This window comes from Drosophila willistoni (genome assembly GCF_018902025.1).
Source record: "Drosophila willistoni isolate 14030-0811.24 chromosome 2L unlocalized genomic scaffold, UCI_dwil_1.1 Seg196, whole genome shotgun sequence".
Taxonomy (NCBI): Eukaryota; Metazoa; Arthropoda; class Insecta; order Diptera; family Drosophilidae; genus Drosophila; species Drosophila willistoni.
The window spans coordinates 8,447,956-8,472,127 of record NW_025814048.1 but is presented as its reverse complement, the minus strand read 5'-3'; the positions used below and the strand labels follow the sequence as shown (position 1 = coordinate 8,472,127).

General features: G+C 33.6%; 2 protein-coding genes across 2 annotated transcripts; both read left to right on the top strand.

Annotated features, from left to right (window-relative positions):
- Positions 1-12,975: 12,975 nt before the first annotated feature.
- LOC6640613 (gamma-1-syntrophin) lies at positions 12,976-23,894 on the top strand. Its single transcript, XM_002062993.4, has 9 exons — positions 12,976-12,993; positions 18,664-18,738; positions 20,184-20,622; positions 20,686-20,850; positions 20,913-21,097; positions 21,158-21,316; positions 21,386-21,610; positions 23,327-23,530; positions 23,622-23,894. The coding sequence occupies exons 2-9, from the start codon at positions 18,679-18,681 to the stop codon at positions 23,730-23,732; spliced, it is 1,548 nt and encodes a 515-aa protein (XP_002063029.1). The 5' UTR covers positions 12,976-12,993; positions 18,664-18,678; the 3' UTR covers positions 23,733-23,894.
- LOC111519850 (4-hydroxybenzoate transporter PcaK-like) lies at positions 15,143-18,538 on the top strand. Its single transcript, XM_023182102.2, has 8 exons — positions 15,143-15,583; positions 15,645-15,823; positions 16,934-17,237; positions 17,296-17,464; positions 17,530-17,641; positions 17,708-17,867; positions 17,927-18,054; positions 18,300-18,538. The coding sequence occupies exons 1-8, from the start codon at positions 15,207-15,209 to the stop codon at positions 18,359-18,361; spliced, it is 1,491 nt and encodes a 496-aa protein (XP_023037870.2). The 5' UTR covers positions 15,143-15,206; the 3' UTR covers positions 18,362-18,538.
- Positions 23,895-24,172: the final 278 nt, after the last annotated feature.

Here is a 24,172-nt window from a genome sequence, read left to right as displayed (position 1 = left end):
TCATCTTTTTGTGACAATGTTTCTATCAATATTTTTCATAGTGTAAATATTTCTGTCGTTTGAAGTTTCCAAATGTAGAGTCGTGCATATCACCTACAATAGATCAGACGAGTGTCTGTTAGTGCCTGTGGTTGAAGTTCATCTAACCATTGACACCCTCCTTCAGATTCAATTAACCTCACTAGACACATCACAAGAGGTGACGATGACGACGATGATGATGATGATTCAACTCCGTTCCTTTGCTCACTGCTCCTGTTACTGGGCAGAGGACCTTATCAAACATTTTTCGCCTTACGGCGATTGGGCACAAAAGCCATTTAAAGTTGGGATTCTCATTTTCTATCTTCTCCTGCTTGCTGTGAGTTGCAGTAAACAAACACACGACCAGGAAGAACGGGAGAACTGAGATGAGAGACAGCAGTTGAAAGAGAAAGAGCGAATAAGTGAACGGAAAGTGGAGAGTGGAAGGGAAAAACAAATCTAATAAAATCAGCAGATGATGGTCATTAGACCGAAAAGTAATTTCATTTATTCGCAAACTCGATTTGTGTTGCTTTGTAGAGCAAAAGTAAGCACGAGTGCGCGTCCAAGGACCAGTGCCAGTGTTAGTGCCAGTGTCAGGACCAAACAGGACCAGCCAGGACCTCTTTGGTCATAGGTCAGGGCATGGGGTTCGAAAGCTAAGCCAAGGCAAATCAAGGCAGCGAAGCGTTCAACCAACGTCGCGCATAAAAACAAACAAACAACCAACAAAAGAAGGGAGAACACTAAGAAGATGCCCAGACACAAAAGTGAAAAATCATCCAGGAATGAGCCCAAAAAGACGACACAGTGCAATGGTGTGGGGTGTGAGGGGTAAAAAGAACAAAAGGTAGAAAGGAGCAATAACAAAATGTATAGATAGATTTCTTAAACAAATTCCCAAAGATGCATCGTTAAAATTTCCGATCCCATAAAAACCTCCATAGCCCAGACGGATTAGTCCCAGTGAGAGACATCACGGGATGGTGGCGGGCAGAGGCATATCAGTTCGGCAACGTTTGAGTCATAAAAATCGCACACCTGTAATAATGGTAAAAACAATAAAAATGCCCGCTCTTACCCCAGTTTCCCTGCCCCTTTACTCACCTACCAACCCCATCGGCACCACCTGCACATCACATTTTCTTGTTGCTGTTGTTGTTGTTGTAGCCAACCAAGTTGGTCCATTTTGTTTCGTTTTCAGATACATTTCGTTCGCTTTGAGAATGGACAAAATGTAAATGAAATGCTTTTAAAATGAAATTTACTGCCTCAACTGGAACTTTTCAGCTCCATTGTTGCTCCTTTTCTCCTTCAGCATGGGCAGCACTTAAACGGAAATGAAATTAAGCGCAAAATTTGTGCCATTTTGCAGCTTGAACTCCTAAAAAGTATCTATAAGATACATTTTTTTTTCTTCCTTTTGTCTTTCTTTGTTTTTCCATTATACGAAATAAGCTTGAAACAATTTTCGTTTGACAAGTGGACATAAATTCCTAGCTCTCAGTGGTTGTTGGTCTGTATTTGGTTTCGGTTGCACATTTAATCAGTGGGACAAAACTCTTTCACTTATTCATTTTCACATTCTATATGCAACAAGAGTGCCAGTGAGCAACAAGAGATGGGGAAATGGTAAGAGGGGGATTTGATGGCACTCAACACTCTATTGTTGATTTTTCATTTTGCGGTAGCCACTACAAACATTGAAACTCATATAAGTATTTATACACACCATTCTGCTCTGCCTGTGTGTGTGTGTGTGTGTGTGTCTGTGACCATACATTTATACAGATACATATTTCATAGCCAGTTGAATAAAAACGAAAGACAGTTGAAAGGACACCACATCGAGTGGATTTATAACTATGAGATACTTAAATGAATGCTGCAAAGCTATCAAAGTACATTCTATTACTACTGTGGTCAGTCAAGTGGCATATGACCTGACATTGAATTTCATTTATAGTTAGAGTTATTTGTTTTCAGTTTGAGTAACTTTATGATTATGATTTGATTTTGCTATACAAAAATGCCATCAAGTTGTGCCAAAGAGCAAAATGATTTGGAATGAGTGTTGTTGTTTTGCTTGTTGTTGGCAAATTATATGGACTATATCTCGTATTCTATTTATTTGATCTTTTTCAAACTTGGAAATATGATGTTAGACATTAAGAACTTTCTCATTACTTAATTTCCTAAAGATACTCAAAGTCCGCTTACGTTATTTTGTATAGCACTAATTGTAAGTGATATAGTGGTCCGTTCCAAAAAATTTTTCTTATTTTATCTCTTAAATACCAAGTTTTATTTCCTAAAGGTGTGAAGTTAATTTACACCGTCGAACCGACAGACGAACCGACAGACGAACCGACAGACGAAAAAATCAGAGTTCAATTTCAAAAATTTCAAACGATTTTGTTTCAAATTTCTTCAACATTATATATACACTTATGAAACCTTTAAGGAAGTTATAGATCTGGGAAAAATATGGATAAAATGCATACCACATATTTTGTAATTTAGCCCTAGTATGTTGAATTTTGTATATAATTTTTGAGTCTTTTTACGACACCAATTTGTTCTAAAGAACTTTTTTGCTTAAACTGCAAAAGAAGTTCCCGTCAAACGATATAAATATTTTTTTAAATCTGATATAAATTAGATATTTTTAAAGCCACTGTATATCGACTCAGCTAATTTATAGGGTGGGACCATAATAATAATAATGCTTCCATCATTGAATTAAGTCATTATTTAATATAAAAACGATTTAAAGAACTTCTAAAATAAGTAAGAAATTCAAAGACATGATCAAATGATGATCAATGTCAAAATAAACATGATGTTCTTAAGTCTTCAATAAACATTTTATAAAAATAATTAATTGTATAAGTATTACTTTTTAAGTAATAACAAATATTCAAAAACCCCACAAAAATATCAAGTATACGACCCATGTATCTTAACTCCAGTTTAAACCTAAAATTAATCTTGAGAACTTACTCATATGTTGATTATATTTTAATTGTAGCAAATGGATATATAAATACGTATATATATATATGGACAGATCCTTGGTGTAACATAATTGCTAACAATCAAAGAAACGGAAAGAAAAATTCCATAATTTGCACGAAAGGAAATCATTAAGAGGAGGCGAAGAAAAAACTGCGTTTTTTCCCTATGCTGTGTGCAACTGAGAAAAGTGCAAAGCCAAAGCGAAGAAAAACGAGGTGTTAGAAGCAACAGAAAGAAAAAAAAACGAAAGAAAGAAGTGAAGGAAAAATGAAAATTGCTGAACAAAAAGCTAACAATATCTCTCGCTTTGGCGTTGGACAAAGTGCAGCTTGCATAGCGATTGTGGCCGGGTTACTATCCCCTTTTGCTTGCCCTTTTCTACCAGTTTTCATTTTGCAAGAGTTTTGCTCTCCTTTTCTTTTCTATTTTTTTTTTTGTGTTGTGTTGTGGGTTTTTTTCTGCTGGCAACTAGCCCTTGCCGCCCTCTCTCTTATTAGCGACGTTCTTGTTTGCCATTTTTCTTTCAACTTGCGTTTTTCTTGTTGCATTTTACTCAATTCTCATTCATTCGTTATGGGCGCACAAGCAACAAAGCGCGAATTACCGCCATTTTGTGCACTTTGAACGCGCCATGTTGGGTCCTTTGCCGCGTTTTTATCGCTCCTTGTCCTTTTGCGCCATTGTAGGGCTTTTGCCTGGACCGCACACAAAGTAATTGCCCAGTATCAGTGCAGCTTTTCGCCTCAGCCTTCAGCCTTTTTTGCTCTCTTTTAGTCTTCGTCTTCGACATTCTATTGGTTCGTCGTCTTCGTCTTCGTCTTCATCTTCATCTTCTGGTGCTTATTGAAACTGGTAATTGATTTATGTATTTATAGTCAGTTTTTAATTAATGAATTAATAAGCTTTTAGCCCTAGGACCATGGACTAAATCAATTGAGTGGAGGCACTTAGAAAATTGATAAGCAATTTACAGCACAACAAATTTAATATTAACACTGCAAATGGCAACAAATCAAACCAACAAAATTACAACAATTTCATTTCACAAAATTAACAAACCACAAGAACCGCAGACAATAAACCGAAAAATGTTTTGTGTATTTAAATTAGAAAGATAATTCGTCATGTCGCCCACTAAATACTCTATCGAATGGAATATTTAAATATGGTTTTTAAACTAAATAAAAAAGGTTTGGAGTTGCAAAAATTAAAGTGCTCATTCTTTAACTTTAGACTCTCCTATATTCTTTTAATAGACTTTTAATATTTAAAAAAAGAACTTTCGATAATCCATGTAAACTCAGATTTAAAAAGAAAATTATCTGATTAATGAGAGTTTTGATAGAAATAAATATTTGGTATTTAATGTATTCAGTGAACAAATGGAACAAATAATAAATAAAAAGCGGGTATCGGTCTAAAAATTTTGGCTCGTCTTTCAATAGTTTTTAATATCTTAAATTCCAGTAGGACATTCGGAATGTCCTTTACAATGTTGTGACGTTTAGCATTAAAGAAGTTTGATTTCTTTCAGACTTTTAAAATGAAACCTCAAAGGACTGTTGCTTGATTGAACCAGATTGTAAAGATCATAATATTTTAGCTTTCTAGAGAACATTGCAGGTTCTTTTTTTTTGTCAGGGACACCTTAATGTACATACAGATTAAGTACTTTTGCAGATCCTTGCGTGGGAAAATGAGGAAATTTGTATCCCAAAACTTACATCTTAGATCTGAAAGTGGTTACAATTCGATATCCAAAAACAGTTTTCCTTTCAAATTGCTCGTTTTCCCTCACCAAAATGGTGAGTTCGATCAGCAATTGTTAACTATCACTAAAGAATCCAAAATTAAGTATTAGAATTATCTTTTGTATCTTTAAAAGAGCATACATGAAGTCTTATGCGGATACATCAAAGAATACATATAAAGAACTTCTTTTAGAAAATAAACTGGAAACTGGGCGATTCTAAAACAAACCGACTCACCCAATAGCTAATAAAACAAACAAAATTTTTACCTATTCACTTTTGTATAAAAAACTAAAAATTCAATGTTCTAACACTTTTCAAAAGATGTCAACTGACGAATTTTGCTGATCGAAAAGTAGAACAGAAGTTAAAACTGGGTTATAAAATATAAGTTGCTATTATAAATCAATAATATTAGCAGAAAAAATAGAAACCAACCAAACAGTCATCAGATCAGCGGTGTATATACAGATAGTTGGGATCTAGTTGACAATCTTTATGGGGAAAATCTCGCATTTTGCAGGGAAAATTGTTATTGCATTTTGAAATTTGATCACCTTTAGAGGTGAATTCTCACAAATTTCCCTCACTTGATGTATTAAGTCGTTGTAGTCTTTGAGTTAAACAATTTTGCTTAAATTACGTAAATTATGGATTATCTTTAATAGTCTAGACAGACAGACAGACAAACGGGCAGATATACATATGTACATGGCTAGATCGACTTATCACATAATCGACTATGCTATAATGCTTATCAAGAATATATGTATATAAGTAGGTACATATATAATTCATGAGGTTCCAAAACTTTTGTTTTGTCGGTTATCTTTATTTAGGCGACTTTCGTTTCACGACTTTCGCATCGCTTAGAGATTGCTCTAAAGTACTTCAAAATTGATTGCAGATTAAGAATATATATATAAATAACAAGGGTTTTGTACCTTTCGTGTCTCTACTTTACCAACATCTGGCCAATTTAGCCATACCCTTTGTCGAATGGTGTATATCAAGTAGTTAGATTGGGTTAATTTTTTTTTTATTTACCACGAGAGAGACGAAGAGGTGGTAAAGGAGCGGGCCGAACATTTATCCTTGTTTGCGTGCATATGAAAATTAAAATTGTTGACAATTGTCATTTTTTTTTTTTTTGCTGCTGTTTTTGTTGTTGACGTTGTTGTTGTTGTTGTTGTTGTTGTTGTTGCTGTTGTCATTGTGTTGTCAGCGTTGTTACCGCGGTTGTTGTGGCTCTCCTCCTGCAACTTGGTTGGTTGCTGCTGCTTGTTGCTGTTGCTGCCGCTTGTTGTCGTTGCTGCTGCCACACGCAACTAACCGCATTTTGATTGCAATGCATTCGCTCGAATCGTGCTCGTCGCTAAATTGAAAGCATTTTCCCTGCACCGTGTGTGTGTGTGGCAAAAAAAAAAAAAAAAAATTGTGGGGGAAATGGAAAAAAAATAAAAATTGCTGTTGTTGCCGTTGCCAGAGTTGCATGCGAATTGCGGCATGCATGTTACGCATGAAATCTACAGAGCCAGAGACGTAGTCAGAGAATAATAAACCCATAACTCAAATATAGTCTCCAGTGCTTAGCACTGCTTAATCCTAAGACATGACTGCTTAGGATCTTAGGGAATACTCACCGACCGAAAGTCCAATCTTTGGATCTACTTTGACATTAAGCTCCCTTTCAGATAGTTTGATAAACTGAATTCTTCTTTTTTAACCAACTTAGTTCATGTTAGAGCTTTACTTGGCTTAAATGTCCTGAAATGATTTTCATAAGCACAATATCAACTTCATTTTGGACTAGGAAAACAAACTGACTTAAAGAAGAGCAGTTAGTACCTAACAATTTATAAAACATATTATAAAACATTCTATTCTCTTCAATCTTCCCACTTTTGAAAAAAACTAAAACTCGAAGCTGGCAATATGGCAAAGAGTGCTGCATAACTTTTACCACCTTCGGTGTAGCTAAGGCAATGGATATCACATGACTAGAAGTCCAGATACCAAGTCTGAACCTTAGGCATTTTTAGGATGGTCACAAGCATATTCACCGGACATTGCCTAAGAGCAACTCAAACCTACGAAACTGCATCAGCTGTAGGAAATGTATAGTAATAAATGTTCAAGAGGAACTCGAATTCCTTCTATGCGAATTTCCAGCTTTAATAGGGACGTGGCAAAGGTATCCTATTAAACTCACTTAAGGATGCGGCCATAAAACGATTCTGCGACTCTCGTCTTGAGCCTAACAAACGAATATCCTTACATATACTACGTATTCTGAATCCAAATAACTCCTACGGATCACAATATGTTGGTCTATGTAAGACCTCTAATGTATGCTCACCGGCCGATCTTAACCTAACCTATTATACATATGTATAATATAAGTATGTATTAAATGGTATATTAGAGCAACCAAACTGTATGTAACAGGCAGAAGGAAGCTTTTTCAAGTATTTATATTCATGAAAGGCAGTAATAGCCAAGTCTTTATAGCCCTGTGTGTCTGTTCGTCTGTCTGTTCGTATAAACACCTACATTTGGAAAACTAGTTCATTACTACTTAAACCTGTATTAAACCTTACCCTTTAAGTTCAAAGGTAAGTTAATTTACAGGAATTGTTCCTAGGAGGCCTTCATATGACAGCAGTCCAAATGAAATTGACCTGTTCTTGTATTCGAAATATCTGTATCGAAATGCTCATGTCACTTTTTATGGTTGATAATAAACGACACATAAAATCGATGCGAAATATTAACATGAAATATTTAAAATTGTGTAAAAATGAAATTCATTTGCCAGGACTGGAATAATTCGAGTCTCAATAATTCGAATACGAATTCAAGAGGTTTTCAATTTACCGGGTTTTCAATTCCAAAGAAGTTTTTTCTTACAAAATATTGAGGTTTTCGATTTAACGGGTTACGAATCATCGAGACTCGGGTTAACGGGTTACTAAATCAATCTATGTATAAGAAAATCAGATTTAAAGGTAATACGACATAAATTATAACGCATAACCAAAAGTAAAAATCAGTTTAATCTTTATTCCAATTAGAAGAGAGCAAGTTATCAAGGTTATTCCATCGCATCTGAACATGAGTTGGTTCCAGAACTATTTTCCGACTTTTGTGCGATTTTTGCGACTTAAAATTGTAAATGCAATTTTAAAACCTTTAAAACAAGTTTCTGAAAACCAACATTTCTCACCATTTACTTCCCCCTTACTCATCCTCTTTGGGATTTTCTTTGTGGTCTCTGCCACTGAATATGTATTTCATGTTTTTGCTGCTGCTGCTGCTGCCTTTCGCCTTGTTTGATTTGTTTGCTTGTTCTGCATTTTCACCATTTTCTCCATTTTATGTGCTCGCTTCACGCTGAGTGTGAATAAGCTGGCAACCAGCTCTTGCCAGTTTATTAAAATGTTAATCTTTTATAAAATTTTGGTCACAAAATAAAAAAGAAAACCGAAATAGAAAACATATATGTATGTATACAAATAAATTGAGTGATATTATTGCCTACAATATTTATGTAGAATATATAACATAAATTCATGTTGAATGAAATGGTTGTGAAAGTTGAATATGATGTTGATGTCATGTCTCTTTTGGCTAATTCAATTGATTTGCTGATTTACTGAAGCGCACATACGCACACACACACTCACACACACATACATAGACTTAGTTGGAAGAAGAAGCGGCTAAAATTGCTAAAACTGAATCAGAGCTTAATGAAATTTTTGTGTTTTGCTGCCTTTGGGGCACACATTATGTATCTTCCGCTTGCCTCTCCATTTCTCTCTCTCTCTTTCACTCTCTTGCATCCTGTTCACTTTCTTAAGTTCATTAAGTCATAGAATAACATAATTATTCACTTACAATTAGAGAAACACATGTTAGTTGCTTTAGTTAGTGAGTCTTTAAACATGCTACAAACAAAATAAAGCTCCGAAAAACGAGAGCCTTCAACATAATTCAGTTATTGCACGCACTTTATATACTCTAACAAATAAGGAATGAGTTCTTAAACAGTTTAAACAACAATTTGTATGATCAATTTTAAGTTTCTTAAAAAGTATTTTACAAGTATTATACTTTTTGAACTCTATCGATTTAGATTTTCGGGCTATTCTTTTGCCGAGTAACTTAACCAGCAAAGTTTATCAAATGTTCTTATCAAACATATCTCTCTAATACCCTATAACATTCTATTTTATCAGGAAAATTTAAAATGTTGCACAAGAGATTACTCTCTAAAGAGATATGCCAATTTTTTATAAGAAATCCATAAGTATTTAAAAAGTGTAAGTCAAAAGAGGATATAATCTAAAAAGGAAACAAGAGACAATAGTTATATCCTAATCCAATTGTTTAAATAATATGAAAATGCTTCGTTTCTACAGTGAGTATATATTTACTTACTAATAGAGCTGCAAAATCAGCGATAGTGGCTTCACTCGATAGTTTTCCCCATCAATGGATCAAACCATCGATAGTTCGATAGTTCCATCAAAAATTCGAATTTCCCAAAAATGAATCATTTTTCATAAAATTTAATTACAGATTCATCCCAAAAGTGCTCATATTTTTGTATGAAATGTATTTTGTAAGTATTTAAAAAGTAATCGGTTATTTTTATGATATTTGGAAGCCAAAAACCATTTCTACATCCTCTAGATTATCAAGATTTCTTTTGCACCAAAGATAGTCCTTTTGACTTTGTCTTGAACCTTTAAGGGATTCGCGATATATTTACTATTTTTCCACAAAAAGAACTGTTCTTTTAGCTCAGCTTGCCGAAGGAGCTTTCTGGATCTGTTAGTGTTAGTCGAAGCGGGTCATTAAGTGCTGCAATATGGCTAATATGGTATTCCTAATAGTTTCTCAAATGAGCGATTTATAAGAAATTTCCCACTTTGGCCGTTTCTCTAAGAATGCCCTTACAAAATTGAAACATTATTCAAGCAATAACTTATCGAAGGAAGAAAAAAACACCGATATATAGCCATAATCTAAATTTATCACTATTAATGACATACATATATCTATGCATTATATGTAAAAAGCCCATCGCTAATCTCTATTATATTGAATCTTAAGAAAAGTGCTTAAAATTTTTGCAAAAGTCTCTAAAAAAGAAAACCATTAATCCTTCAAGACATTGATCCTTTGAGCCGAATACACACCAGCTAGCTATGAAATATGTTAAAGTATTTTGTCAATACCTTAACAAAAACAATATTGAAATATATATCGTTCTATTGTTACATCCAAACTTCTATTGAAAAGTTAATACACCTTTTCATTAAGTTAGGATATAAAAAATCAACAGACAGCTGAGCTAATGCCATTAGCCAAAGAAAATGTTGAATCAAAACCAACATTTGCTCAGACCATAAATTTCCCTCAGCTAAAAATTTTTTGGCCAATAAGTTGGAAAGGCTGCAAAGTTTTTCCCTACATTCGGTAACCGAAAAATATGCAAAGCAGTCATAATAAATTTACTTTGCAAGGAAATATCTTCGTTGGTGGCTCCATGAAAATTGTTGGCAAACAAAACTTTTTTTATGCATCAACTAATTTCAATCAGCTAACAAAAAAAATAAAACAAAAAAAAAACCTAAAGAGAAAGAAATCAAAAATTTCGTTAGCCAAAAAACAAACGTAGAAACATAAGAAAAAAAAAAAGAGAAACTTTTGTCAATAATTCCGTTGTCGTCTACTCAAATCCTCAAATGATTGCATTTCAGTGTAGACAGTAGTCAGAGGAAATGGCTAAAAAGATGATCCTGTTAAGAGTTTTATTTTTCTTCTTCTTTGCAAACTATTAAATTTACATGTTATTGGCTTTTTGTTTAAGTTTCTTGGACTACAGATCGATTCCTATAACCGAATTGACTTTGATCTCGAAATGCAAGTTGGCAAAACTTTTTCATTTAGCAAGGCTATCGCTCTTCATTAAACACAACAACAACAACAACAATAAGAAGTTTTGTTTTTGGTTTTGGTCTCACCTTTTTTGGCACTGATACATTAATTAACTTTGGCTCTTCCATTGTAGTTCACCTGGCTAGGTATTGCCTACTTATTCATTTGGCTTATCAGCAACAACAAGAACAGGCACATAGCACAAAACGCAAAAACTTTTAATGAGCAAACCCTGAGCTGATTGCCACATTTCTAATTAACATTTAACAACAAATTCATTTAACTTGCTAAATCGAAGCATAACATAAACATCTATATAGATAAATGTAACAAAGGGTCTAACAAATGGCTGATGCTTTTTATTAGGTTATCTCATTTAACTATGTTTTGGCAGAAACTATGACTTAATTAAGATGGGTAGAAAAAAATCTGTAGGCAAATGGAAATCGTTTTGAAGTCTGTACTATTGTTACTTAACTGATTTTTAAGCTTTGTCAAGTATTAGAATATTTTCAGACATTTAAAAATTGAATTAAATGAGGGAGCTTTGCCCCTGTACGTATGCAATATTCTGAAACTTTAAAACTTTTCACATGCCTACTAACTTAAAAATCCTTTATAAACATTGAATGCTTGAAAGTTAATATTTATTCATTCATATATTCATATGAATTTCATGCTACAATCTAAAATTTTATAGGTGTTTCAAAAATCGAATACTTGGGCTGTTTTTTGCATACTTTAGAAGCAATTCTATGGGCTAATTGAAAATATATGTAAGTGATTTCTATTTTTCTGTAGAATTTAAATTTGAGAAACTAATAAAAGAAAATTCAATATAATCTTTCTTGTGATCAATAAGCAAAATATTTATAATATATCCTTTTTAGTAAAGCTTTCATAAAAGAAGTAGCGCAATTTTTATTCCAACTTATCTTACGAGTGAGGAATAAAGATGCTAATTTGAAATTCAGATATAATTTGATCAACTGCTTCATTATATATTTCATTATCATTCATTATAGTGAATCTGGGAAACTATGCCTCTTAAAGTATGTAAAAGGTTGAAAAACTCATTATTGTTGTTAAAAAGCACACGAAAGCCTTGTTTAAAGTTTACTTCAAGGATTATTTCTTATACGTTCATTTTACAGCTCTATATCGGATGCTGATATTACATTATACATTTATCTAGATCCGCTACTGATTATATGTTCTGATATTATATTATAATGTTCTGTTTTATGTTCTGTTTTATATGTAATCGATACTTGTGAAAAATCAAAAAATATTCTCATTTATTAAAATCTGAAATAAAATCTGAATCATGTTTGCTTCTAACTTTGGTTTCAGAAATGTTTTTAGTCCTTGGTAGTCCTTTCTAATAACTTTTATTTATTAAAATATAAAATACAAACTGAATCCTGTTTCGTTCTGGAAAACTAAATTTTAGTTACAGAAATGCTTTTAGTCCTTGGTAGAGAAATAACTTTCTAAAAACTTTCAAAGTTGTTTCCTTTTAGACTCTAAAGTGCATACATAGATCTAAATGTATTTACTACAAATTTATATCGTTTTACAACAGTGGCGTCCTCTATAATCTTTATTCAACAAAAGTTTCCGCTGAGTGAATGTCTAGATAAAACTTTGTGCTCAAATCAAAAGAGCTTTCTAAAGCTACCCTTTACGATGGGTGGCAACTCTGCAACGGCTAGACCATATGCTCTCTGCAAAGTCACAGAGGGGATGATATCTATGTATATATGTATGGGTGAGTCGGTGTGTTTATATGTGGAGAATTACCTCGCCTCTCTCGCGCTCGTTCGTGCGCTCAGTTCGCTCCTGAACAGCCATTGGGAATGTTGTGTGTGCTTTTTAACCCAAAACGGCAAAGTCAACTGAACGTACTTCATCTACTATAAACCAATACATATACATATATATGAAAAAATTTGTCAAAGGAATCTGAAGGAGAAAAAAACAAAACTAACTTTAAAGTGAAGAAGGGAAAAAAAACTATGAGAAAAACAAAAAAAAAGTTTAGCATACTTATGTGAGTTGCAGTTTCGCTCAAAACGTGAATGGGTCAACACAGTAATATGGATATGATTGAGTGGCAAATGTAGAAAAATGTGACCCAATTTACAAAAAGGATTCTCACTTGACAGAAGCTTCAATTTATATAAATACATAAACCAAAAGTAGCATCATCAACAGCAGCAGCAGCAACAACAACAAAACTGGAATCAAAGTAAGTCAAGAAACAAATGTTCACAAAGAGTTGAGTTGTTGGTGGAAAATATTTTGCAACTTTTCTCGTTTAGTTTCATTTGCTAAGGCAACATAAAGAAGAAAAGTGGGCAAAATATGTGATATTGGTTCAAAGTTCTGGCAAAGTTTCTTGTCAGCTGATTGTCATGTCTCTTCCAACATGTTGTGCCTGCCTTGGTTTGAGCCAAAAACTCCCCCCCACTAAACCTCCTTTCCTATCCCAAATCCCTGAACCGAGAAGCACACACAAACTTTACGGTACTGTTTTATTTCATTTTCCCTCTCTTTGTGTTTTTTTTGTGTAGTTTTTTTTTTGCTTTTTTTTGTCCAAAAAACACGCAAAAGGGCAACGCACACGTAATATAGCCATAATCAAAGGTAACCCAGGACAACAGCGCGAATTTCTACATACACGTACACACACTCACGTGTCCACAGTATGCTTACTTATGTATGTGTGTGTGTGTTTGTGTGCATGAGTGTGTGTGCTTGTGGTAAGTGCATAAATTTGGCACTTGGCTAAGAATTAGCTTCAAGATGAATTCCTGATGGAATCTATAGCCACAAAAATAAAAGAGAAATTATGTTTATTTGCTGATGCTAGGCGAGGTGCATTTAAAAAGTTTGTTATCTAAAAATATGCAGAGAAACTTTTTAAAGGAGGTTTATTAAAGATGTATTTAGAACTGAAGTCAATTGTATATACTTTAAACAAATATACTATTGGGGAATCTTAACACATTTTGAAACATTTTTACACATTTAATACAATTTTTTAGGTATTTTGTATAATGGTTTCAATTTTAGACCCTCAGCATTTTCTATAATTGCGGAACATATACGAAACTTTTTCGAGTCTTCTTACTTAATTTTTATACCCTTGCAGAGGGTATTATAAAATTGGTCAGATGTTTGTAACGCACAGAAGGAGACGTTTCCGACCCCATAAAGTATACATATTCTTCATCATTTAATAATATAAATGATAAATGATGAGGTTAATAAGATACTGCGATCAGTTTCGACTCCTTTAAAAGTCAAATTGTGGCTTAGTCTCGACTTCTTTTGTTTTGGGCGGATAAGATCCTTAAATCAGTTTCGACTCTTCTTAAACTCACATTTTTTCATCATACATAAACTTTTTGTTATTAAACTTTATATAAACCAAATTTTGAGCATATGGAGGAGTTATTTTTGAGTGTTCTTTGAAGCAATTTGAAAATAATCATCTATTAATCAACACGGGGACGCAAAAGTGATTTTTGATCAAACAATTTTCAATAAGCTGGATGGGAATCGTTTTTCTCTTCACCAATATAATGCTAATCTTAACTTTACTTTAATTTGTATTATATATTTTTCCAACTTTTATTCACTGCAAACTTTTCACCAACACCTCGTTTGACCTGGTGTACTTATTTATAGTTGACTCTTGGTTGAGGGGCGTTAAAGTGGGTTGGTGGGTTTCTTTTTGTCAGCCTAACCTTAACTCACGGTCGTAAAGCGTGTCTTCTAGTTATTTTAGTAAGTAGGTTGTCTCTGACTCAATCGATAAATCATTGTGACTTGTTATTTAGATGCCAAAGATATCTTTTAGCTAAGGTAATGAAACAGAACTTTTCTCAAACACCTCGCTACACTTGGTGTACCTATTTATAGTAGGAAATAGCAGCGGTGGTGGTGGTGTGTGGAGTTGTTCCCTCGTGCCAGCTGGGACCACACTTCAGGCATCATCATCATCATCATCATCGACGACGGCATCAATACTTCAAATATGTTTATGCTCATATTTCAATTTTAGTCTTCGTTTTCCGTTTGAATATTTATTTATACATTCCGTTTGATGATTACTTGATGTTTAATTGAAAACATATGTTTCTGTTGGTTTTTCTAGAAAATGGTTAAGGCACAAGTCACTTGCATCTATATACACACATAGATATGTATGTATGTATGTATGTGTGCCTATATAGTGTGCACTTGACCTTGTTTCATCTAATTGATTTTAATTAGAAGCGGTAGTTAATTGAATTAAGCAATTAATCGAATCACCTGAAGCACACATTGTTCAGAGAAACTATAGCTAGCCCTGCATGACAAATCCGAATATGACTTACTTAAATATTTAATTGTTAATTGTTCAATTTATATACATATATTTTTGTTAAAAAAAAAAGAAAGCTAAAAATTATCATGGATAACCTTGACACTGAAGATGATCTCGATACGGCGCTTACCGCTGCTGGTTTTGGTTGCTTTAACGTTATAATGGGTTGCATTTGTCTGCCCGTTGCCATGGCAATTATATTCTGTACCTCAATCTTTTCATATGCCATGACAACCATGGAATGTGAATTATCCTTAACCAATGCCGAGAGGGGCACATTGAATGGTATGGCCTATTTTGGCATGATTGCCGGTGCCATCTTTTGGGCTCTCATATCGGATAATTTGGGTCGACGACCCGTGATAATCTTCAGTCACATAGGCGATGCAATATTTGGTAATATTTTGGCATTGAGCCAAAATTTTCCCACGATGTGCGTATGCAAGTTTTTTAGCGGTTTATGGTAAGGCATTATAAACTAAACAAAAACTTTAAATGTATTTGTGTGTTTTCCATTAAATCAGCATTTGTGGTGGATATTCCTCATTCTTGACCTACCTAGCCGAGGTGCATTCAAGTACCAAGCGAACTCGCATGATGTTTCTTTGTGGCGTTATGCTGAATATAGCAGCAGGAATTCTACCAATAATGGCCATAATAATATTACCATCAGATTTCAAACTAGGCAACGACAAGTTTTCATGTAAGTTAGCTAGAGACTAATCATCTTTAGACAATGCCGGATTAGCCATTTAGCAGGGGATTAGCAAATGCTATAGGCCCCACGTCCTAAGGGTTTCAACTGAAAAGCGTATTGAATCTTTATTTATTTATCAAATTATAGCAAATGGGGAAAAAAAAGTTATTTTAATAATTTCGAAAATTCTCTTACACTTTTAACATTACGAATCTGTTACTTAGCTAAATTTTAATTGATTTTGGAAAGATATAACTCATTTTAATGCTTTGACATACAATTTTGAATTGAGACCAAAAATTTAAAAGAACAGTTTACCAATACAAATTAATTTCATTAGGTTTTAACTTTTTAGTTAATTTTTCGAGTTTTTAAAAAATATTAATGTTATGCTATTTTTTTTTGAAGTAGGAAGAATGTTTTTCAATTTACATTTAAATATATTCTGGTGAAAACAGTTTCAATCACCAAAAATTATTTTCCAAATACATATCTTAAGTATTCTCTAATTACCATTATTTCGTCAATCTGTAAATCTGTAACTTTTGGACCAATTCTCTAAATTCATATATTTGTTTATTTGAAAGTAATCTTTGAGATGAAATTATAACCTTAAAAGCGAAAATTTGGTAAATTTTCGGAAAATATCATATTTTTCGAAACTAATTTTTACTAATAACCAAGTGTTTATATATAACTTGTTGAAGTCGGTTAGAAATTGGTGAAAATACAGACTAAAAAAAAGTCCAAGTCAAAACTTGAGTTTTGAAAAAAAAAGAAACTGTAAAAGAAATCATCTTTGAGAATCGTTTTTGACCGAACTTCACTCATGTTCTAAGTTTCATTATAAAAAGTGATCTTGTAATTGATATTATGACCCCGAAAGCTAAAATTGTTGATATTTTGATTGCTGCAGGACTCGCACTTAATACCCGGCTTGATCCGGCTCTGTTCTTAGATATAATTAACAAAATTTATTGGGAAAATTGAAAACCCTTAGGGAAATGAATAAGAGATGAAATACTAGAAATAGTCAAGAATAGAAAACTAGATTCTTTACAGTTTTCTATTGGTTTCCAAAGGATCTTAAATCTATACTTTTGATACTATCTTCAGATGCGAGTTGGCAACTGTTTCTCACCTTGGGTACATTACCAAGCATAATTGTTGCCATAGTTTTTGGTTTTATGCCCGAAAGCCCCAAGTTTGATATACATCATGGCAAGAACGCGAGAGCAATAAATACTCTAAAGAAAATACAATTCCTTAATGGCAAACGAGGTCAAGATTTGCCCGATATAACCATACATAAAGAAGAAAAGGCTCGATTCGATTTTAAAGGAATGATCAAAGCAGTTAAAAAACAACATCTATTTGCATTGGGCTATTTAATAGTCATAGAAGTTTGCATATTGATGTGGTTAGTATTTGAGTATTCTTATTCGATTTCCTTTATTTTTAATATATTCTACATACAGTCAGAATACGATACGTTTGTGGCAACCCACATTTGTGAAAATAGCCCAAACACAAAAAGAGAATGTAACATTTTGTGCCGTCATCGAAGAGGTAAATAAACCAAAACCACCGCCAACTACAATGGCTCCCAATATGACGGATATAAATTCAGAGCCAGTTTGTAAATCAGTGAGTTTTAAGTCCAATCAATCTAAAGACAATCCAATCTTTCAATCTCATTTCTGTGTATTTAGAATGTAAAAGCATCAACATACCATGGCAATTTATATATATTTATGCTTTGCTTTGATGGTTTCATTGTAGCCATGTTAGTGGCTGGTCATTATGATGTTAACAAGATGTTGGGTATGATATGTGTAAAGTGTGTATATACAAATATTTATGGATATTTTCGAAAAACTTTTAAAACAGTTTCGATGACAATCATTAGCAGCTTGATTACCTGCTGTTTAGTCTTTGCCAAAAGTTATCTTGGCCTTCTAACCGTTTTGGGTCTATATCTATGCGTGGAATACGTTAGTGCCATGGCTGTTAACAATCTGGCTGTCCAATATTTTCCAACTATTGTGCGGTAGGCTTTAAGTTTTTTGTTTCTATTTTCCTGAGTTTTTAATTTCTATGATTTTTTAGCACTACATTTCTTTCCCTCATACAATTTTCGGGACGTTTTGGCTCATTTCTAGGCAATCAATTACTACCCCAATTGATGGGTTTAGGATGCTATTATCTAATTGGATGGCTTATAGCTAGTGATATAGGTAAGATTTAAGAAATATAAGTTACCCTGCACCCATAGGACTTTAGTCTAGATCGTAAATGAAGACTTTAGTGTTGGGTTCTTGATTTTTCATAATTTGTAGCCTTTGTCTGTGATTTTCACATCAAATCGATATATGGTTCGGTTCAGCAAATCAGCAAATTTCACCCTTTGGGTAAAGGGTAACTTTTAGTCGGATCTTAAACCGATTGTACCAATTAACATCCTTACCTTTACCTCCTTTAGCCACCGTTGTGGCGACCCTCTTGCTACCAAACCCCCAGAAAAGGCGAGTCGTGGCGTCATAATGTCAATCCCATTCACGGAGATTCAACCATTTGGGTCATGAGTGTGTAACCAGCCATACATACATATGTATATGTAGACGAGAAAGATGTTCAATTATTATTTGATATTTATAAATGCAATTAAACTGGATTGCTATTAATCAATTATAAATACAAAATAAATGCATGGCAAATAGATCATTTCAGATTTTCATTTTAAATAATAATTCTATGGCTCAATCAATCAAAAGCTTTTTGTGTAAACGAGCCACTTGGAAAATATAATTAGTTATTTATCGATTAACTTTGCTTTTCATTTGCAGGTGAAACAATTAAATATGAAGCTGTCGGATACCATGGCTACGCCAATCGAAGAGAAACTTGACCAAAATTTAAAGGTAAGTAGATGAAAATAAATTACCAAGAATCATTTTCATGAATTTGTAAGGAAATTTGCAACTTTTTTTCATTCCACTGAGGCAAACGACTTGAAACGAAATCGGAAGAAAAAATAAGTCTCAAATCCGAATCCCAAAAAAACCTTCCGTATCGGAAATGAGAGCAGTCTTGAGTATATATAGAATAGTATATACATATATAGTAATTTATATATTTTATACATTTATATTAAAGTCGAGCGTAAACAATTTCAAATTATACTACTTATAGCAACTAAGTCTTTTAAGTATGTATTTATTAATCGGTTATATTAATATCTTAAAAATGTTTACAGATTTGTTTTTATTTTATTTTAGTATTCAAAGTTTATGATCGATATCGGATGTTTATAGAAAATCGATAATGTTATGTTATGTTTTCATTGCTAGATGAGGAAATTGTTTCTGTGTCTTGTTCACCTGAAATATCAATATTTCAAAGAGTCTTTGATATTCTTTATCTCTTTATAACTTGTCGACATGACGAAATGTCCCTTTCAAAAATCACGGAAATTACTAAGCTCTACAAAAATATTGACTAGATTTATTCATGAGTTTTGGCCAAGAATCCAAGTATGGATTCTGGTGGGTCTAGACTCCATCTGAAATATCCATATTTCTTATCGTTTTTGGCTTGTTACGTCGGATATGGTCGAAGAATTTTGATAAATCCTCAAAGACCCCCGAAAATAGTTTCTAGAGCCCTTTATGATTGTGGCCATTCTGTAATTAAAGTATTAACAATTGTAATAAGGATTCATTGTTTAATATATTTGAGTGAGTTAGTGTTCAACGTCCCAAGTGGACTTTAAAAAATTTGACCATGTCTCTATATCAGATTTAATCAGATCAGGTTTTGTTAACTGTCAAATATTGCGGCTTATTAATCTGTAATGGGGAAAGAGAATTGAGCCCATAAGTTATAGTTTGAAATGTGCTTTTTTGATTCACTACAATGATTTTGTTGTTTCTTGGCACCCATATCAAAATAACATACGAGAATTGATGGGTGTCGATGTCTCTTGTTTGTCGTGGTGTTTTGTTTATTCATGTTATAGAAAGATCGAGTGAAGTGCTAAGCAAAAGTCTGCTCAGATTGCAAACAGCTTGTTGTAGTCTGCTGCAGTATATTGTGAGCTAGAAAGGACTTGATGACTTCTGTTTCAGTACTTCATATTATATAAAACACCTGAGTTGGACTTCCATCCGTCGGTATATACATAAAAATCTGTATATGTGTTTATTCATCTGTTAAAGTTGTAGAGTAATATACATGTGGCTTAAAAAAGCAATTTCTGCCTATGACTTAAACCATTTAATCAGTTTCTCATCACAATGGTGATTGTCGATACAATTGAGTTCATATTTGCTAGAATTAATGCCGGAAATGGTTCTTTCCCTTGCAGGTCCGCACTGGCATGGTCCATGTGAGTGATGGCAAATGTAGACCAGAGCCGCAACGGCTTAATCTAACAATGGAATTGTTGTCACTGCAAAAACTGGAAGTTGTTACACCCACAAGCAGTTCCCATCACAATGGGCCGCCAATGGAATCCAAAGAGCGCATGGTGCAAATCACTAGACAGAAACAGGGTGGTCTTGGCCTGAGCATAAAGGGTGGTGCCGAGCACAAATTACCCATATTGATATCACGTATCTATAAGGATCAAGCGGCGGATATAACAGGACAACTGTTTGTGGGTGATGCCATCATAAAGGTCAATGGAGAATATATAACCGCATGCCCCCACGACGATGCAGTCAATATATTGCGAAATGCTGGCGATATTGTCGTCCTGACGGTCAAACATTATCGTGCGGCAACGCCATTCCTGCAAAAGCAATGTAAGTGATAAGCAACAACAAATCATATGATTGAATAATATCTTTTCTGGTTTGTAATTACAGTAACTAAAGATACTCCAGACTCTGACAACGATGTGACTTGCGCTGAACTCAAAGCCGACGAGGGCTACAAGTCCTCTGTGAATAGTGGTACTATAAGCCGTAGTTGCAGTCGCCCCATGTCTATATGCTCAGAGCCGGAGAAACGTTGGACAGATGTAGTGACAGGTAAGAAGTACATACCTTACATATATTTCAACACTTTTAATTCCCAAATATTCTCCTTGAAGTACCCCTGATGATGGCCTATGTTACTCGCTATATTTATGGCACCGATAAGTTACGTCAAAATGCGTTTGAGGTGCGTGGTCTTAATGGTGTTACCACTGGTGTCATACACTGCGACGAATTGGCCATCTTAAGTCAATGGTTGAAACTGATAACCGACAATGTAGTCGGTCTAACGCACTTGCAGGTAGAATATTAAACTTTTATCTCTAAATTTTCTTACTAATTTATATTTTTTACTTGGCAGATGAAACTCTACAATCGTAATTTTGCCGTAGGCGAACGCATTGAGTACATGGGTTGGGTAAATGAAGGTGTCATCAATAATAATATATCATGGCAGAGTTATAAGCCCAGATTTCTATTGCTCAAGGGCACGGAAGTTATGCTCTTCGAAACGCCACCAGTAAGTTGCCTTTATTATAAACCCTTCCAGTCCCATTTGGCTTAACCGATGTTTGTTTCCTCTTTTTAGCTCAATGTGGCTGGCATAAGCAAAGCTTTGGTCGTCTATAAAGTCTATCAGACCATGTTTCGTATTGTCAAAGAATCGGAGACTGTGGATAGTCGCCAGCATTGCTTTTTACTTCAAAGTTCGGGCCACGAACCACGCTATTTAAGTGTTGAAACGCGACAGGAATTGCTACGCATTGAGAATAGTTGGAATGCTGCCATAGTAACCAGTGTCATTAAGTTGGGTGTAAGTATAATGGTACCTTGTAACTTATAAAGGCATTAGGAAGGAAGATCATTGCAAGCTAGACTTAAAGTTTATTGACATTTCAAAAAAGGAACTTGCAAGGGATAAAGAATTTCTTGCCTTAACGTACTAGGTTTAAGATTGATAATCTTTTTTGATCAGCAACCTCATTGAAATGTTTTTGTACTTATCGACCAAAAATTAACTTTCAATCTTCATATTTTTACCACTGTTGCTAAAGCTATCACAAATGATGCATTAATCCACAATCCTATTCATTATTCCCGATGGAACTACTAATTGCTTCGCCACCTATTCGAGTGCTCTTGGTTTTGTAAAGAGAACTTGACCGTCCCAACACAAGCAACTTCTTTTCCCTTTAGTCCTCCCTTTATTACAGTAAAGATCTTACATACAGTCACCTCAAAATAGTTCAAACCAAACTAAAGAATGGTTCAAAAGCAACTTCAGCTTTTAGACTTCTTATACTTAATCTTCCTTCTCTAATTAAATAAGAGTTTTACATTATTTTTATTGACACTCAAAGGCAGTGACGGACTAAGACAGCGCCGGCCCTATAGCGATCCAAAAACCCAAATAACAGGTTTTTGCTTCATGCTACAAATTAGAAAATCACTTTCCAAAATCTAACCAAAACGATTCGCAAAGACAATGCGTTTTTTTTTACAATTTTTAAACAAAATTTTTGTTTAATCTGCCTTTTTTTTAAAAGTTGTATATCAATTAAATCGCAATTTAGGTTATTTGAAAATTATATCAAACACTTGGATATTTCGATAAATTAATTTCAACACGAGTTTTAAAACAAATCATGATGAATGTTTACGATATTTTGGAAATTGTTTTTTCAATTTAGTTATCCAGAGGTTAATTCAGATTGACCTCATTATAATTTCAAAACAAATAAATAAATTTTTGAAATACTCCAAAAATTAACCAAAGTAGAGCTTCATAAAATGAAAGCTTATTGGTTTACTTTGCTTTTTCTCGGAATTTTTTTGTACCGCTTGAAACATGCCAATTTCTAAAACTTCAAAGCATTAAAATGACTTATCACTTTCATAAATCGGTTAACAATTGACAAAGATACAGATTCAAAAAATTAGGATTTTTTAAGGATTTTTCGAATTTGTTAATGAAATTTTTAACAATTTACCTATTTTGCTTAGAACTATGTTTTGGTTAATGTTCAAACATTGAATCAACTTTTCAGTGATAAGAAATCTTTAAAAAACCCGAAGCATTCGTTAATTCTGCTTTATGACTAATTTTTTTTTATGAAAACTCTTATACAATCAATGAAACAAAATCATTTAGGTATCAAAACAAACTTTTGTTCGGACAAGACTACCTTATACATCTTGTGTTATGTTTTTATGAACTCATTTCAATGAGTCAAGAGATAGATGTCAGACTTTTCAAACACCGAATATCACGTTTGGGCTTTTGAAAGTATTCGTGCAATTCTACATTGTAAACCAACAGAAATTATATTCTTTTATTCTTAAAACACTGTACATCTATATTTTCCATTGCCCTTTTCGTATTTTATGCCCTAATTACAATCGTCTTTACCTTTTAGAAAGATCAGAGGCGCCTTTAGCTCGTAGTTAACATCGAGGTCAAGATAATTAATAACTTGATAACCCAGTTTTGATAATTGATAACGTTTTTGTTCCTCTTCGTATTTTTTAGCGCAAAACATTTGCAGTCTCTCATCATGGTAAAAGTGGTGGCTTAACCCTTGACTGGCAGGCGGGATTCTCCTTGGCTGAAGGTTCCGATTCGGCAATTGTATGGCATTATAAATTCTCACAACTGAGAGGATCAAGTGATGATGGTAAATCCAAATTGAAATTACATTTTCAGGATCACGAAAGCCGCGCCATAGAAACTAAAGTAAGTTTATTTAAAAAGCCTACTCTTATAGACCTATTAAAGTTAACTTTTTCTACTTCTCCTCTCTTGTCTTCCCTCTCCTCTTCTATAGGAACTGGAGTGTCAAGTTCTGCAAAGTTTATTGTTTTGTATGCATGCTTTTCTTACCGCCAAAGTGGCCTCAGTTGATCCGGCGTTCTTAAGTTCAATACAACAGACTTAAATCAAAAAACCAAAAAAAAAAGAAATGCTTAGCGTACCATATAGATCTACTTAATTATATATACTTATATATATATTATTATGTATGTTGCATACACACTAAATTAGAGTCAACTTAAAGTGAAATCTCTTGGTGCATTATAGGTACATATATATATTATAGTAATTAGTAAATTTTAAGGTTATATATATATACCTAATATCTACTAACTAGACTTTGTTTCCTATACATACTATATATACATATATATACTTGTTTTGACCCTTAAAGTTTAATACACAACGTTGTGTTTTTTTTTAGTCAATTCGTTTTGGTTTTTATTACAAATGAAAATTGAATTTTCGATACCAAAAAAAGAAAAAAAAAACAAAACTAAAAACAAATGAATGCTTTAAATAAATTAACCATTGACTCACATTAAATACACACAAAATGATAAC